The sequence below is a fragment of the Dama dama genome, chromosome X (genome assembly GCF_033118175.1).
Source record: "Dama dama isolate Ldn47 chromosome X, ASM3311817v1, whole genome shotgun sequence".
NCBI classification, from domain to species: Eukaryota; Metazoa; Chordata; class Mammalia; order Artiodactyla; family Cervidae; genus Dama; species Dama dama.
In genome coordinates, this window is record NC_083714.1 from 158,209,148 (window position 1) to 158,226,906 (window position 17,759).

General features: G+C 33.7%; 1 protein-coding gene across 4 annotated transcripts in view; it reads right to left on the minus strand.

Moving 5' to 3' along the window:
- LOC133051956 (probable ubiquitin carboxyl-terminal hydrolase FAF-X) overlaps positions 1 to 17,759 on the minus strand; it is a 144,016-nt gene that overhangs the window by 88,555 nt on the left and 37,702 nt on the right. For all 4 annotated transcript variants that reach the window (XM_061136636.1, XM_061136635.1, XM_061136633.1 and 1 more), the window contains 8 exons: positions 16,977 to 17,056; positions 14,341 to 14,453; positions 12,797 to 13,015; positions 9,772 to 9,887; positions 9,322 to 9,573; positions 9,108 to 9,246; positions 5,635 to 5,787; positions 4,264 to 4,368 (listed from right to left, as the gene is read on the minus strand). In XM_061136636.1, coding sequence (XP_060992619.1) covers positions 4,264 to 4,368; positions 5,635 to 5,787; positions 9,108 to 9,246; positions 9,322 to 9,573; positions 9,772 to 9,887; positions 12,797 to 13,015; positions 14,341 to 14,453; positions 16,977 to 17,056 — 1,177 coding nt within the window. The remainder of the gene's footprint in view (positions 1 to 4,263; positions 4,369 to 5,634; positions 5,788 to 9,107; positions 9,247 to 9,321; positions 9,574 to 9,771; positions 9,888 to 12,796; positions 13,016 to 14,340; positions 14,454 to 16,976; positions 17,057 to 17,759) is intronic.

Below are 17,759 nucleotides of genomic sequence, written 5' to 3' on the forward strand. Positions count from 1 at the left end.
CTGGCTGACACTGAAAGTGTGACCCATTAAAAGGAAATCAATGAACCTCACTTGAACAAATTCTGCTATCAAAATATCCTAGTAAAAGGATAAAACAACTTAAGACTGGGAGCAAATGCTTGTGCATATCTAAACAATAATTAGCATGGGGAACACATGAAGAACTCTGTAAACTAAAGAAAACAAACAGCCCAACAATAAAACAGGCAAAAGGCATGAATACTTCAACACATATATTAAGTGCATCGAAGATGTTCAACATATTTGCCATTAATACAAATCAGAACCATAAGATTCTGCTGCACATCTATCACAGAAAAAAAACAGTAAATATATTAAAATCTGACAGTGATCTAGAGAATATGGATTACTCATAATTGTGGCTAAGAATGTAAGACAGTACAGTCACCCTAGAAGAAGTTTGACAGCAAGAAGCCTAAAAATATCATCACAAATTAAATTCAGAAACATGCGTAAGCATTATACATCATGACACGTGGAATTGATTCCAAAAGTACAGGATTATTTGAGCATACAAATATCAATTAATGTAATATAGGGCAAAAATGACCAGAAATCAATAACATCTATTTACAAAGGAAAAGTAACCAATAACATCCAATGCCCTTTCAAGATTCAAATATTCAATAAACTAGAAATAAGAGGTAAATTTCTAAACCTGACAAAGGGCATCTACAAAATGCCATAGCTAACTTGTATAAAACAGTGTGATATCATTACAATGATATACAATGTATATACAATGTGATATATAACAGTGTGATATATAAGTGAAAGACTAACAGCTTTCTACTTAAGATCAGGAATGCTCACTTTCACAGTTCTTTTTAACATCATGGTTTAAACTGAATAGGGAAACTACTGTAGAGAGGCAGAAAAGATATTCATATTGAAAAGGAAGAAGAAAAACAACTACCTTTTATTGGGAAATGATACGGAATTCACCAAAAAAACATCAAAGCAGTGAATTTAATAAGGTTGATGATCCAAGAAAAATTTTAAAGTATTAATTTTATTTCCATATACTAGGTCTGTTTTTAGATAGGAACAAACCCCCCCAAAAAGGAAAAAACTTCCAGTTATAGTAACAAGGAAAAAGAAATCACATTTTGGTTACAAAATTCAATAAGCACTTTTTCAATAACTGATAAACTAAACAAGACCTAAGTAAATGAAAAGGCATCTCTAAACAAACAGAAACATTCCATATTCATGCATTAGAAGATTAATATTGTTAAGATGGCAATATAATGCACACTAAGCTACAAATGCCTATCATAATCCTATCATAATGCTAGCTAACTTCTTTTATGAGACTGACAAACTAATGCTAAATTTTTAAGTCATTTCAAAAGACCTGTGAATAGCCAAAATGACCTTGTAATTTTTTGAAGTTTGAACCACACACAAAATATTACTCAAAACTCATTACAAGCTTAAGATAAAAGCTAAAATCATTTTCAAAAATTGAGACTGCAGATAAAGCAATAATTTCTTAAATATGAAACCAAAACTACAAGACCCCTTGCACTTTTTGAATCCTCCCTCCAATAAACAAATAAACTGAACTTTATAAAAATTTAAAAACACTTATCAGAAACAGGTAAATCTTTAGAGAAAGAAAGTAGACTCCTGGTTTCCAGGGTAAAGGAAGAAGGGCAGAAAGAGAAATAATAGGACTGATGAGTATGTTTTGGATTCTGACAAAGGCAGTGACTGCACACCACCAGGAATGTATGAAATCTCACTGAATCATACACTTTAAAATGGGTATTTACATGTATTCCCCATCCCGATCCCCCCTCCCACTCCCTCTCCACCTGATTCCTCTGGGTCTTGCCAGTGCACCAGGCCCGAGTGAAAAAATTAAATAAATAAAAATTAAAATTAAAAAAAAGGGGGGGGCTATTTAAAACCATTTCATTAATATAAAATTCATCTGGACAAAAAAAAATTAACTTTATGTCACAAAAAGGACATCAAGAAAGTGAACAACTATCGAAAATATTTGCAAATCATAATCTAATAAGGGGCTCTGTATACAGTGTACAAGGAACTCTTAGAAATCAAAGAGACAGATATATGATTTAAAAGGGAATTTCTTAAAGATGATAAACAAATGACCATTAAATACATAAGAAGATGCCTAACATCAGAGGTCAAGAAACATGCAAATCAGAACCACTGGGATATTACTTTACCTCCACTAGTATGATAAAGATAATAAAGACATATGAGCTAACCATACAGTTAGTTCATATGTTTGGTTACTGAGTCAGAAATAAAATGCTAATAAAACTGAGAAATACTTTTAAAACACTGACAAGAATTGAGCATCATATATACAAAGAAACTCTTTGGAGTCCAGAAAAAAAGGAAACAATCAAACAGTAAAAGCAAATAGGTCATGTAAAAATATCTTAAGTCTTATCATCGACTAAGACTATGAAGACTAGTGCTTCCATGAGGAAGAATTTCAAACTTAACGACACTGTGAAAAAGTACCAATTCTGTTACCACCGGACTGTAAATCAGTACAAACACACAGAAGACAAAAACTAAGAATTCCAGTAAGGAGTAACTATTTTAACTGAGGATGTGTCAGGATCATTTAGTTACAAACTATAAAGAACTGCTAACAGACCCATTCTCCATGCTTTCTTTAAGGCATTTTTAGTCATATCTTTAAGACACAATGAAACACTATATGAATTATCAGTTTATTAACACCTCAAAAACTAATACTTCTTAATGAATAACACATGTTCAGTGAACACCTGGAAAGCCAAAGTAGCAATGCACTTTGGAAATGTGCATTAATGGAATAATGGAATACTACATAAAGGAATTACTACAGTTATAGTCAGATCATCTTGAAAATCTTTAATTCAAAGAAGACCTGATGCCATTCCATTCTTATGTTTTCATGGCTAGTATTTCTGACATAAATACTTCAGAAGTTTTCTCTGAAATTAAGTTTTAGAGTATTTACAACTTCCCAATGCTTATTTTCTTGCTCAGTGGTGAATCTCTTCAATGGAATTTTTAAAAATATGTACAAAAGATTTCTTCACATTAGTGAATTCATCCATTTGTTCACAATTCTAAAAGTATTAATTCCACTATTAGGTTAGACCACATTTTTATTTATCCTTTTACCATTCATAACATGTGAGTCTTGCCACTTGGAATAAACAGAAATAATTCTAATAAAGACATTATCAAACATGTATTCTGGTATACGTATGATTAGTTTCTCCAGAGAATACATTCAGGAATATAAAAGCTGTGTTGTAGGACACAAAAACCTACACTTTAACAAATAATGCCAAACTGTTTTCTCAAGACGTTGAACCAACTTAAGGTGTCACCTAAATGCAACAGCTCTTTTCAGTAAAAAATCCTGTAATTCCAAGGAATATGGTTACTAGAATATTCATTCAGGAACAATAAAATATAATTTTAACTTCTTGAGCCATAATCCTCAATTTTAACAACTATAAAGAAACATTGTTTTCAAGTCCCCAAATATCCCAATGCAGATATGTGAGTCTCTTGAACTTCTTTCTAAATCTAATTCCTATTTCCCTATATACATCAGCCCAGAGCAAAACTGTTTTTAGTGTCTTATTTGTCTCCACACTTGGTTCATGTCTCACTTTGCACTATAACATAATATTTCCCTACATTTCTGTAAATTTATATTAACCTAGAATAAAATAATGACTTTCCTGGAGGCTCAGGGAATGGTAATCCACCTGCCAACACAGGGAACATGGGTTCAATCCTTGGTCTGGGAAGATTCCCCACACCTACAAGCCACAACTACCCAAATACACACTCTAGAACCCACAAGCCTGAAGGCTGTGGACCTGGAGCCCAAGCTCCACAAGAGAAGTCATCAATGAAAAGCCCATGCAAAGCAACAAACACCCAGTGCAGCCAACAAACAAATAAACCCACACTGGATAAAGATTAAAAAATTTTGAAAGAAAAAGTGCAAAATCAATAATTGGCAGATGAAACTAAATCTAAAAGAAAAATAGCTATTTCTGTATTTGTGAAGAAAATTATTATAATAAAAACTGTTAAATTCTGACTGGAACACATAACAAACTAATTCTTTCTCAGAGATTCCTTAATGAAATTTGTTTTGTTAATATACAGGTCAACATAAAAGACATCTAACTAATTAAATCTACTGAAAGTGAAATGGTACAACTTTACTATTTGAATTTTTACCTTAAAGCAATCAAACAGATGATCAAGTTGTTCCGGAGAAAAATCCCAAGCCAACTTTGCCAGAAGGTCATGTACATTCTTTACAATGGCTTCATGTTTCCCTGCCTGATGAAAAAACAAAACAGTAGTATTTATTTATGACATAAATAAAATCAAAGTCATATCACACAAATCTGAACAGAAACAGGAAATAACCTCTACTGTGTCAAACTCTATTAGTCAGTAAAATATTTCTACCTGCTTAATCTAGAGATATAAATTAAATTCCAAATACTTTAAATGCTTTAAAGCTGCCATTTGTATGAATAAATTTTATATTCAATTTCATGATATAGGTAGTAATAAGCTCCAGGAATTCATAGGAAAGTTTATGACAATTTTTTTAAATAAAATTAAGAAAAAATAAGGCAAAATAATGGAGTCTTTCAAAATTGAAACTTAAAAAAAAAAAAAAAATTGAAACAAGTGCTCAACAATGGCAAATGAACATTTCATTGGTTTCTCTTTACAATAAGCTTCATAATCCAGAGCTTACTTGTACTTACCACATGACCAATCAAGAACACTTGCCATTAGGTAACTAAATTATACATTAATAATTCAGAAAGAATATAAAAATCTATCTATCCTCACGGAAATAATTCAGAAACCAAAAATGTATTTATCCTCATGGAAAGTTTAAATGTTCTAGGATTTTCCTGGTGGTCCAGTGGTTAAGAATCCACCAGTTAATTTACATTCAATTCCTGATTCAGGAAGATCCCAATGCCATGGGGCAATTAAGCCTGTGGGGCCACAATTACTGGCACCACATGCTGCAACTACTGAAGCCCATGTGCCTAGAGTCTGTGCTCCACAAGAGAAGTCACTGCAACGAGAAACCCACACACAACAATGAGAGAATAGCCTCCACTCTCAGAAACTAGAGAAAGTCTGCACAGCAAAGACGACCCAATGCAGCCAAAAAAAAAAAAAAGTTTTAATGTTCCATTATTATCATAAGTTTTTATAAGTAACACACTAATACCATTCTTGTAACATTTGTTTCTTTACATAATTCAGAGAAAATGTGAAATCTGTAACTTATAAACCTCAAACATAGAAGACATAATTGTTGTAAATCTAGGCATTATATATAATTGTTATATAATGTACAATTACACCCTTTATGAGAGGGTGTCATAATGGGAGAAATTTATTTTTAAAATATTCTTGCTAAAAAAAATTCTTTTAATTTTCAATAAAAATATTCTTGGCAAGCTTTCTGTTTATATCAAGAAACTCATATACCATTACATAATGAGTACCACAAAATACTTAATTTTAAGTATCCTGCTTATAAAAAATAAAACAGCATCTTAAATTCCTTACCTGTGCTGCCCAGATATTATCAAGATCTCCTAACGTAAGAGCTTTTTCTTTAATCACAAAACGAAGAATCTTCTCTAGCTTTTCTACATACTGAGGCTGATGAAGACTATCTCGCAAGACTATGGATAAGATATTATTCTGCTGTATCCATTCCTAAATATAATACAAAATTTTATTTCAAAGCAGGAAGAAACATTTTTTTAGAAGTGAAATAGGGAAAGGGAATTGGAAAAGGTGATCAAAAGGTATAAACTTCCGGTTGTTAGATAAATAACTACTGGGGATATAAGGGACAACAGTGATGATGACTAGAGTTAACACCACTGAAGAGTTTACTTGAAAGTTAAGAAATGAGATCATGTGTCTCATCACAAGGACAAAAAAATTTTCTTTAAGCAACAGTGGGTGCCAAGTAAATTTGTTATAACCACTTGATAATATGTTAAGAAAGTCATTATACTGTATACAGTAAACATACATATAGTATCATGTGTCAGAAGGATGTGTTCGTTATTAAAGGACAGAAACAGCAAGGACCTAACAGAAACAGAAGACATTATGAGGTACGGTAACCCTTGCAGGAGTGATGCTCTGCACCCTGAAGCCCCCAGCGTAAATGGGGCTATGTATGCCAGCCTCCCACCACCCTGTGTCTCTCTATTAAGTAACTTGATACTGGAGTAGATAAATAAAGTTATCTTTAAAAAAAAAAAAAAGAAGAGGTGGCAAGAATACACAAAAGAACTATACAAAACAGATCATCACAACCCAGATAACCACAATAACATGGTCATTCACCTAGAGCCAGACTTCCTAGACAGTGAAGTCAAGTGGGCCTCAGGAAACATTACTATGAACAAAGCTAGTGGATGTGATGGAATATCAGCTGAGCTATTTCAAATCCTAATGCCATTAAAGTGCTGCATGCAATATGCCAGCAAATTTGGAAAACTCAGCAGTGATCACAGGACTAGAAAAGGTCAGTTTCCAACCCCAAAGAAGGGCAATGCCAAAGAATGTTCACACTACCACACAACTGCACTCAATTCAACACTACCAAGGTAATATGCAAGACCCTTCAAGCTACGCTTCATCAGTACATAAACTGAGAACTTCAAGGTGTACAAGCTGGATTTCAAAAAGGAAGAAGAATCATGTATCCAACTGCTAACATCCATTGAATCCCAGAAAACACAAGGGAATTCCAAGAAAATATCTACTTTTGCTTCACTGACTTTACTAAATCTTTTCATTGTGTGGAACACTACGAACTGGAAAATTTTTAGAGATGGGAATATCAGAACAGCTTACATAGCTCCTGAGAAACCTGTATGCAGGGCAAGAAGTAACAGTTACAACCAGACATGAAACAACAGATTGATTTAAAGCTGGGAAAGGAGTAGTCAAGGCTGTATACTGTCAAGGCTATATACTGTATATAGTCAAGGCTTATTTAACTTATATGTAGAATACATCATAAGAAATGCCGGGCTGGATGAAACACAAGTTCAAATCAAGACTGCTGGGAGAAATATCAACAACCTTAGATACGCAGATGATACCACCCTAATGGCACAAAGTGAAGAGTGACTCAAGAGCCTCTTGATGAAGGTGAAGGAGAAAGGGAAAAAGGTGGCTTAAAACAACATTCAAAAACCTACAATCATAGTATCCAGTACCACTTCATAGCAAATAAATGGGGGAAAAATGGAAACAGTGACAGATTTTATTTTCTTGGGCTCCAAAATCAATGCAGTGGAGACCACAGCCACAAAATTAAAAGACACTTGCTCCTTGGAAGAAAAACTATGACAAAAGGTATGACAAACCTACACAACATATGAAAAAGCAGCAACACCACTTTGCCAACAAAGGTCCATATAAAGCCATGGTTTTTCCAGCAGGTCATGTATAGATGTGAGATTTGAACAATACAGAAGCCTGAGTGTTTAAGAATTGATGATTTCAAACTGTGGTGTTGGAGAGTTTGAGAGTCCCTAGGAACAGCAAAGAGATTAAACCAGTCAATCCTAAAGTAAACCAACCCTGAATACTCACTGGAAGGACTGATGCTGAAGCTGAAGCTCCAATACCCTGGGCCACCTGATGCAAAGAGGTGACACACTAGAAAAGACACTGATGCTAGAAGAGGCAGGAAGGAGAAGGGGACAACAGAGGATAACATGGCTGGATGGCATCACCAATTCAACGGACATGAATTTGAGCAAACTCAGGAAAACACTGAAGGACAGGGGAGCCTGGAGTGCTGCAGTCCATTCGGTAGAAAGAGTCGGACACAACTTAGTGACTGAACGACAGCAATAATTTAATATTACAATAACTCTACAGGATCCAATTTTAAACATAAGCATTCCCAGAGACGTGCTAAATATACAATTATATCTCACTAATGTAATGTGTTTATTGTTATTTTAATATAAATTCATTAAAAACTGTATTACATAAAAGCAGAAAATCTACTTTTTTCACATACAGAAAATGTTCCTAAAAATACAAGAGAGAAAACATCTCTTAACTATCTTTGGAGAACAGTAAATGTTGTATTTATTTACAATCTGCCTTAGATTCTTTTACAAAAATAATAAAAAAACTACACAGCAATGACAAATTGCTTCAAAATTTTTTGAACACTTAAGTTTCTTCATCTCTCAAAAACTGGTAAGAAGCCTACCAGACAACAGTTTGAGTATTCAATGCTCAACATCCCAAGGCAAGCAAATTGCATATACGAATGCTGACCGCCAACACCGAATTTGAAACCGGCTCTAGGTTATATATGCTTCTCAATATCAACCAAATGCCTTCAAATTACCTTTTTCACATTTTGATTATTCCCACAAGAAAAATGAAGATTCCTTTAAGGTAAAGGTTATTCTTTACATATATACACATCCAATGCTGGCAAAGAATACACATTCAAAAAATATTACTGAGTAATTTATCATTACAACTTGCTAGACGCTACTCACTTAACCCTAAAAATGTATAAAGGTATCTATGGTAAAAAAAATTTTTAAAAAGTATCTATAGTGTATCAATGTCAAGATGATGCTGAAACAGGTATTCTAAAAACAAAGTTAATAAAAATCATGTTACTTGTCAAAATTTTATTCTTTTAATTATCACCTGCTTTTTAAAACTTCTAAACTGAAGTGGCAAATTATCACCCCACCAATTCATTACTAAATTCCAGATCTACCAATCCTTTCTAAAGATCACCTTTATCCACTTCATTTCTACCAACACATCAAACTATACTTGCATCATAACAGCCTTCCACTCCTAACAATGAATCATTTGCTATTACTACTATAAACAAGAGTTTTCATATTTAATAGTCCATAATTAAGTCAATTTCTTAATATATGAATTAATTTTGTTGCTATTTCTAACATTAACAGGTGCTAACTAACAAGCAGATTTTTATGCACAAAAGAAGCAAAGGGACTTACTGCCATTCTCTCAGCTGTCAGCCATTCCTCCTCCTCAAGATTACCATGCCGATGAGTATAATATGATACACTAGAAATCACCTTGTTAATTTCATTCAGGGCATTCATCTTCCCATTAAAAGAAGAAATTTGCAACAATCTACAAGAAAAATTAGGACTGAGTATCATTGTAAGAAACTAAGCAAGTAATTATTTACAGAGGGAGGTATCTTACCTTAGTATCATTTTCAACCTAAAAATTTCCAAATTTTTTACAGTTTCTTCTTGGCCTGGAATCCTTGAAGCTAAATTCTTCAGAGACTTAATAATCATTGAAAGGGCGTCATTTTTGGTTTCATTCTTTGCTTCTTTTTTCAGCTCTTCATCAGTTAAATTTTCTAAAAATTGTGGAACTATTTCTATAATTGGAATAAAGTACTTTTTCACTGTATGTTGACTGAGAAACTCATAGCATTGTCCAAATGGTCTGAAATAAGGAAAAAACATTATTTCTGAAATATCCCAAACTTTTACGAAAACTTAAATCCTGAACCAATTTCAACACTTAAATTTTTTAACGGTTTAAAACGAGAAAAAAGCAGAGTAGAAAATGGAAACAATTATTTCCAAGGTATTAAACTACATTTCTATAGACAATGAATATTAATTTTTCAAAATAACTTACTTAATAAGAGCTGCAATTATTTGAACATTTAATGCTGATCCATTGATAAAACGATCATGCAAAATCTGGAACCCATTTAATGTGCCAAATTTATTGATGAGATCCACTAGCCAACCCTGCAATACAAATGAGTTGTTTAAGAAAAATGTTAAAAGTTACTATTAGAAATAGCTTTGTTTGAAATAAGTCATAAACAGGAAATTTCAATAAAATAAATACATAGTTGTATTTTAAAAGAACAAAAACTGTTCCTGTGAAACGGTCACAGATATATTTCAGAGATCTGTTCTCTGTATAGCTAGAGCCAAAAGCAGCATGGGTTTACAAAATGGTATTTGTTCACATCCCATACGTCTGGTGAAAAGAAATTAAGACTGCCAAAATACACTAATGAAACTGTCTGAAGCCAAGGACAAGGAGATAGAAAAGAGGAAAACAGTAACTCTTCACACACAACGCTTGCTCAACAGAATGACATCTACAATTAGTAATGATATTAAATGTATGAGGCCAACATTAGTGTGACACCAAAGCTGAGCAAAGACTGTAAGGAAATTGCCCTCAATGATACACTAGCAATCAAATTTATCAGCATATTAAATATATGACATACCAAGGCAATGTTTTCTCCCAGAATGCAAGAATCTTTCAATATATAAAAATCAACCTAATATCCCACATTACAGATGAAGTAAAAAGCAAACAAATAAAAAATCCGCAATCATGCAGGAAGTTAATTAGACAAAATTCAACACCTTATCTTGACAAAAACACTCAACAAAGTAAAAACACAAGGAAACTGCCTCAGCATAATAAGGGCCACACAAAAACCCAGTTAGAACTGGACATGGAACAACAGACTGGTTCCAAATAGGAAAAGGAGTACATCAAGGCTGTATATTGTCACCCTGCTTATATAACTTATATGCAGAGTACATCATGAGAAACACTGGGCTGGAAGAAGCACAAGCTGGATCAAGATTGCGGGGAGAAATATCAATAATCTCAGATATGCAGATAACACCACCCTTATGGCAGAAAGTGAAGAGGAACTAAGAAGCCTCTTGATGAAAGTGAAAGAGGAGAGAGAAAAAGTTGGCTTAAAGCTCAACATTCAGAAAACTAAGATCATGGCATCTGGTCCCATCACTTCATGAGCACTAGAGGGGGAAACAGTGGAAACAGTATCAGACTTCATTTTCTGGGCTCCAAAATCACTGCAGATGGTAACAGCAGTCATGAAATTAAAAGACGCTTACTCCTTGGAAGGAAGGTTATGACCAACCAGACTGCATATTAAAAACCAGAGACATTACTTTGTCAACAAAGGTCCATCTAGTCAAGGCTATGGTTTTTCCAGTGGTCACGTGTGGATGTGAGAGTTGGGCTGTGAAGAAAGCTGGGCACTGAAAAATTGATGCTTTTGAACTGTGGTGTTGGAGAAGACTCTTGTGAGTCCCTTGGACTGCAAGGAGGTCCAACCAGTCCATCCTAAAGGAAATCAGTCCTGGGTGGTCATTGGAAGGACTGACTGAAGGTGTTCATTGGAAGGACTGATTCTGAAGCTGAAACTCCAATACATTGGCCACCTCATGCGAAGAGTTGACTCCACTGGAAAAGACCCTGATGCTGGGAGGGATTGGGGGCAGGAGGAGAAGGGGATGACAGAGGATGAGACGGCTGGATGGCATCACCAACTCGACGGACATGAGTTTGAGTAAACTCCGGGAGTTAGTGATGGACAGGGAGGCCTGGCGTGCTGCAATTCATGGGGTTGTAAAGAGTCGGATGTGACTAAGCGACTGAACTGAACTGAAAAACCCAGAGAAAAGATGAAGCTCAATGGTGAAATACTGAAAGCTTTTCCTCCAAGTTCAGGAACAAACAGCGATGTTTGTTTTCATTAAATTTGTTCAACATATCACTGAAGTCCTAGCCATAGACATTAAGCAAGAAAAAGAAATGCGAGACATCCAAAATTGCTAAAAGAAAAATGAAGCTAACTCTACCTAGAGACTGCATGTCATTTTATAGGGATTCTGTATTGTTTTGCATTAATTTTATACTCTTATTTTAATGAGCATGACCACATACATATGCACACCAAAGATATGTCCTGTGGTTTCTAACACTAATGTCTTCCATATATTTAAACATTAATTAAAATAAATATTCAAATTTATTTATAATAGTCAAATAGCCTTTTGAGACATTAAAAGGCCATTAAGGTAATGCTTAAGCCACTAACACATGAGAATCACTTCAGTTCAGTTTAGTCGCTCAGACATGAGAACAGACATATATATAAGTCCCTAAGAGCCTACTTCCCTAACCAGGTCTACTGGTTCTGTGCTTTTGCCTGTTTTTCTTATCTCTACTGACATATAATTAACTCCTGTTTTTTCCCACCCTGTCTCCTTGAAACTGGCTATAATTTGGGTTAATATAAAGGAAATGATATATTCCCTATAAAATAAGGACAGATTAAAAGATTATTTACTCGACTCAAAAGTCAGATGCTCATCAATGCTAACATTTTCTAAGAAACTGAATGCATTGTTTAAAAAAAAAAAGTATGAAAGCAAAATAACAGAGCTCAGAAAGTCAGTGTTAACATATTCTTTACTTAAATGTTTTCAATTGTTAAATATATATTAAGTACAAAATATATATATGTAAGTACAAACAAGGTGTGGTTAATGTTCATCATTTATGGAAGTTATTTATGTCCTCTAAAGTAGAAAGCACTGAATCACTGCTATGCGGGGAAACATAGATTAGACTACTATGAGCATCTTCATCAACAAATAAATAAAAATTAAGCTTTGTTCAAGCATAAAATTACATTTAGTACAGCTGGCTATGAGTTCAACAGTAATAACTCAATAATTCACATTAAATAATTTGTCTTTAATCAGAGATCTACATATAACAAAACAAAACTAAGGAGATTAATGCCACTGGAGTGCTAAGATAAAACAGAACAATTTTAATATTTAATTTTGAAATTAACAAACCAACACACTTTTGGTGATCGAGGATCTGAGGAACGAGCAAATAATTCATCTTCAGGTGAATGAGCACTTGTGGAAACTGATTCACAAGGACGTGTACCGTTGTAAATATGAAATTTGCAATGAGGATTTAAGGCCATGGCGAGAAGTTCTAGAAGTGGAAACCAGTCTTGGGACAACTTGGCCACACAAAGTTCCACTAGGCGATGGGTATTGTTAATAATGCACCTCTGTTTATATTGGGGGTGGAGGGATTGATTTAGAAAGAGAAAACAGAAATTTCAAACACAGAAAGATTAAAATCTTGTTAATGATCTCACAACATTTTATATACTGATGATATGAATTTTAGTCAATTTTATAAACACTGAGATCAAACTGACATATCAGTAAAACAAATTCATAGTTATTTACTTCATAATTGTATTTTACCCATTTCAAAGCTGTTTCAAAAGGGTTACAAATGCCCCAGAGGTTGTCTATTTCTGTTCCATGTGCACAGGAAACAATTTATACTTTTCTTTTTTTGGAGTTCATACTCTATAGTCAGTCATTCCAAAATTCAAATATCTTAAGTCACTGTAAATTAACAGATATAAAGACATGTAATCTAAGCCTCAATTAAAAAGTCAGAGATCATCTCCAAAATGTACACTTCTGTAACTAAAAATTCACATGTGAAATCAGAAAATGTAAGCATTTATAATTATGTCAAAATCATTTCTGCAAAATGTCCAAGTTCTGCTTTCTAGGTTGAAGCTCAGAAAAAGTATGTTTACCTCACAACTTTTGATTAATTCCATTTCAAAAATGAAGAGAGGTATGGACTAATTACAGTGCGTCAATGCTTCTACTAAGATGCAAACCTTTAACACTTTCAAAATCTCTGGAATACAAAGGTATCTTAAAATTAACAGTAGCAAGAATTACTTTTGTCCTAGACTGAAGATACTGCCTTAGAGAATTTGTGTTTCCTGATGCCAGTCACTTCAATACATGACCAATCTGAAAATACTTCAAATTCCTTTTGAATTTTTTTATTAGAAGTGAATTTGAAGTCAAATCACAAACTTGCAGGAATACTAGTTATTCAAATTTCCAGTGAAGACTTTCTTTCTCTCTACTAACTGCAAAGGTCAAACTGTGCAAGATACCACGACTGTCACTTCTGCTGTAGTTTATCAGCTACATATGCAATGAAATCTAACACACCTTTTGCTATCCAGCTATACGAGGGGTCTCCTATTATATTCCCCATCTGGAGTACTTTTCTTTCTTACTAGTACATAAATTAGAAGGACTCTTCTAATCAACCAACAAACATTTTATGAAATACAGTACCCTGCATAAAGTCACAGGCACAGGGGTTCCAGGGAATAGATAAAACGAAGTTTTCATAACTCAAAATGTCAAGCTCATTCTTAAAGACTTTTAAGGCTATTAAATATATCAGTAGACCTGATACATTATTCACAGTAATGTTTTCCAAAGAAAAACCCACAGGGACCACCACATAAACAAGACTTCAGTCTCCAATGTAAAGGATAAGACTCACATGAATTTCAAACTTCCAGCCACTCACTGCTTCATCCATAAGGATTTTAGTGAAAGACATTGTTAGCCCATCTCGGAAAAAACGTTGACATGCCTCACTTTTAACATCAAGACCTAGAAAAGGTGAAAAATTAAGCATGACACAAAGTAAAAATTTCTCTGGCCAATACATCATTAAAAATAAACTATTTTAGTTCCAAATGAAAAATAGTATTGTAGCTTTTGAAACAAGACACTGAATTATTGAAAGAGGTTAAAAGATAACTTATTTACACTAAAAACATGCAACTCTGAAAAAGTATTTTTTTTTGCATGCACGCAAATAAGGATTTTATTTTTTTTCCAATTATTTGTCTTAGTTGGAGGCTAATTACTTTACAATATTGCAGTGGTTTTTGCCATACATTGACATGGATCAGTCATGGATTTACATGTGTTCCCCATCCTGAACTCCCCTCCCACCTCCCTCCCCATCCCATCCCTCTGGGTCATCCCAGTGCACCAGGAAAATTAAGTATTAATAAACTCAGTAAACTTCAGAAATGCTGAGCTGTATTAAACCACATCAAATTAATGAATGTAAAACTACATCAAATTAATCAAAGTGCTCTGAAATACAATACTACACTTTGTTAAAACAAAGAACACCACTCTATTCACTTACTGAAAATGTAGCTCAAAACTTTTAAATAATAATCATTTAAAATTTTCATTTCGCTATAAACTGTTTATAATCAAATTGAAAAGATGAATCCTGTCTTGTACTTCTAATTTAGTTCTTTTGTGTTCTGAAATCTAAAGCATCTTCTTTTTTAACTTCATGTAATTTAATAGAACAAACTCATATGCATCCATCACAAAAATAAGACTTGTAATTCTTGACAACCCAGAAATACTGATTTAACACAATAAAGTATATTGTGCTTTTGATTATTTATTGATAAATTAATGTGAGCTAAACCCTGATTTCCCACAAAAATGTAGATTTCGTGTCACACTAACCATGACCCCACAAACAAGAGAAGAAAAAAATGATACACACTCACTGAATGCTACTAAACAAAATAGCATTTCCAGTTTTTATTCATCTAATATTGCTAGGACCTAGAACAAATAAGCCCTTCAATAAATAAATACAATGCAAACTAACCACAGTGTTGATAAAAAAGGAGAAACATTTTTAATATGGTAAAAGATATTTTCCTAGACATCAGACTATGTTTGTACAATCTTAAAAAAAAAACAAAAAAACATCTATTAAATGTTTAGGATAGCTGCTGTGAAGATAAAATTACCACTTTTGCTATGGAGTCAGAGAGATTTCCCAAGGTACCACAGATGTTAAAAATGGGCCTAAAACATTATACTTAGTAAATATATCTCTGAAGAGTTGACGTCAAATCTTCATTGGATGACTCAGAAAACATAATGCTACTATACTTTGTTTTAGCCTTAAAGGCTGTAAGTAAGTAGAATATACAACAAAAATCAGTCAACTGCTACTAGAACTCAGCTATTGTTTTTGAGCAAAGTCACTGAAAAATAATGAATTGCAGCAGAAAATTTTTATATCTGGGTTAAGAGATTTTGTTAATTGCTTTAAAACTAACACAAACACTCAGGCAATCTTTATTTCTTAAGACCATTTTTCTTTCTCAGAAAAAACTTTTGTCTTTTAAAAAAAATTCAAATATACTATCTTGACAGTTTATTACAAAGACAATAACAGATGGGGTGTCCATTAGCATTTCCTTTGCTTTCACAGGCTTTTTTACTAAATGACTCAAAATGCAACATAAAATACATTTTACTGAATTTATTTGCAAATTTAACGTACTTCTCAAATATTAATGGCTTAGGTACAAAACAAAGTCCACAAAAATAACTGAAGTCACATGGCCTTACAGTACTTCTAAATTACAAGATATACTAGAACGTTTGCTCTTTCACAGGCTACCCTGGTTGCTCAGCTGGTAAAGAATCCGCCTGCAGTGCAGAAGACCCTGGTTTGATTCCTGGATCAGAAAGAATCCCCTGGAGAAGGGATAGACTACCCAGTCCTATTCTTGGGATTCCCTGATGGCTCAGATGATAAAAATCCACCTGCAATGTTGGAGACCTGGGTCCAATCCCTGGGTTGGGAAGATTCCCTGGAATCAATTGCCATCAATCATGGCATTCAATCCATTCCAGTATTCTTTCCTGGAGAATCCCCATGCACAAAGGAGCCTGGAGGGCTACAGTCCATATGATTGCAAACAATTGGACATGACTGAGCAACTAAGCACACACACGTGCTAGAAAATGTTTCTAACTTTTGAGTGACAACCTCTTTACAAATATGAGGGGGAAAAAAGAGCTTGTCCTTAGAAATATGAATAATCACAAAATTCTGAATTCAATTTTAAAGGTCTTAAAATAAATAAATAAATAAAGGTCTTAAGGTCCTTAAAGCTTATCCAAATGTTTCCATGAATGATTGCTCTCAGTTTAATATCTGTAAGTTCTACCGGGAAGTTTAGTCATATCTAGAGTAATGTAGAATTTTGTAACCAAGAAAAGCTAAGTCATCAAGAACAGTGTGAAAATATGTATAATAGCATGCATAATGAAAAATACCATAAAATACAAACTCACCTTTTTTACTAAGATCAATAGCAGCTTCTAAAAGCACTTCTAATTCCCCTTTTGGCAAAACTGGAACCACCCAACGAGGCCTAAAAATTATTACAGAACTTTAAAATGCTGCAGTTGTTGAGCCCAAGTAAAATATCATAAATAACTTTAATTTACCTGTTGTAATTACTTTACTAAGAAAAAGTTTAAAAACTCTGACTGTATTATATATTCACCATACAATTTAAAAGAGTTTGGCAAATTACATGCCTAGTGCTACTACATTACAAACACAATTTTTTAAAGCACTATCAAAATTCAGACATAACATTAAGGGAGAATTCATTTAATAACTTTCACAGGTGACAGCTAAAAATATTAATTAATTATATAATCATTGTTATAGTAAGAAAAAGTGCTGCTTTGTGGTTCTGGTTTACTAGTAAGAAGAAACAGTCTGACAGCATTTTTCTTTTGTGTCTTCTTCACAACAAAAGAAATGAGGAGAAAGAAATATGGCTGGTTTCTCAATTCACCTCAACAATTTATCAACCCTTCCTGAAGATTATATGAATTATATGTTCTCCAAGACTTTATGCTGTAAGTACACTTCAACATCAAAGCAATTATGCAGATACCACCATATCCAGCTAGGTTTCTCAACTATCAAAAAAGCTCAGTCATCCAAGAATATATCTACTACTAACTCACTACTTCTCCTAAAGCAGGGGTCCCTCTGCTGCATACAGAGGTGAGCAGTGGGTGAGAGTGAAGCTTCATTCATACTTACAGCCCCTCTCTACA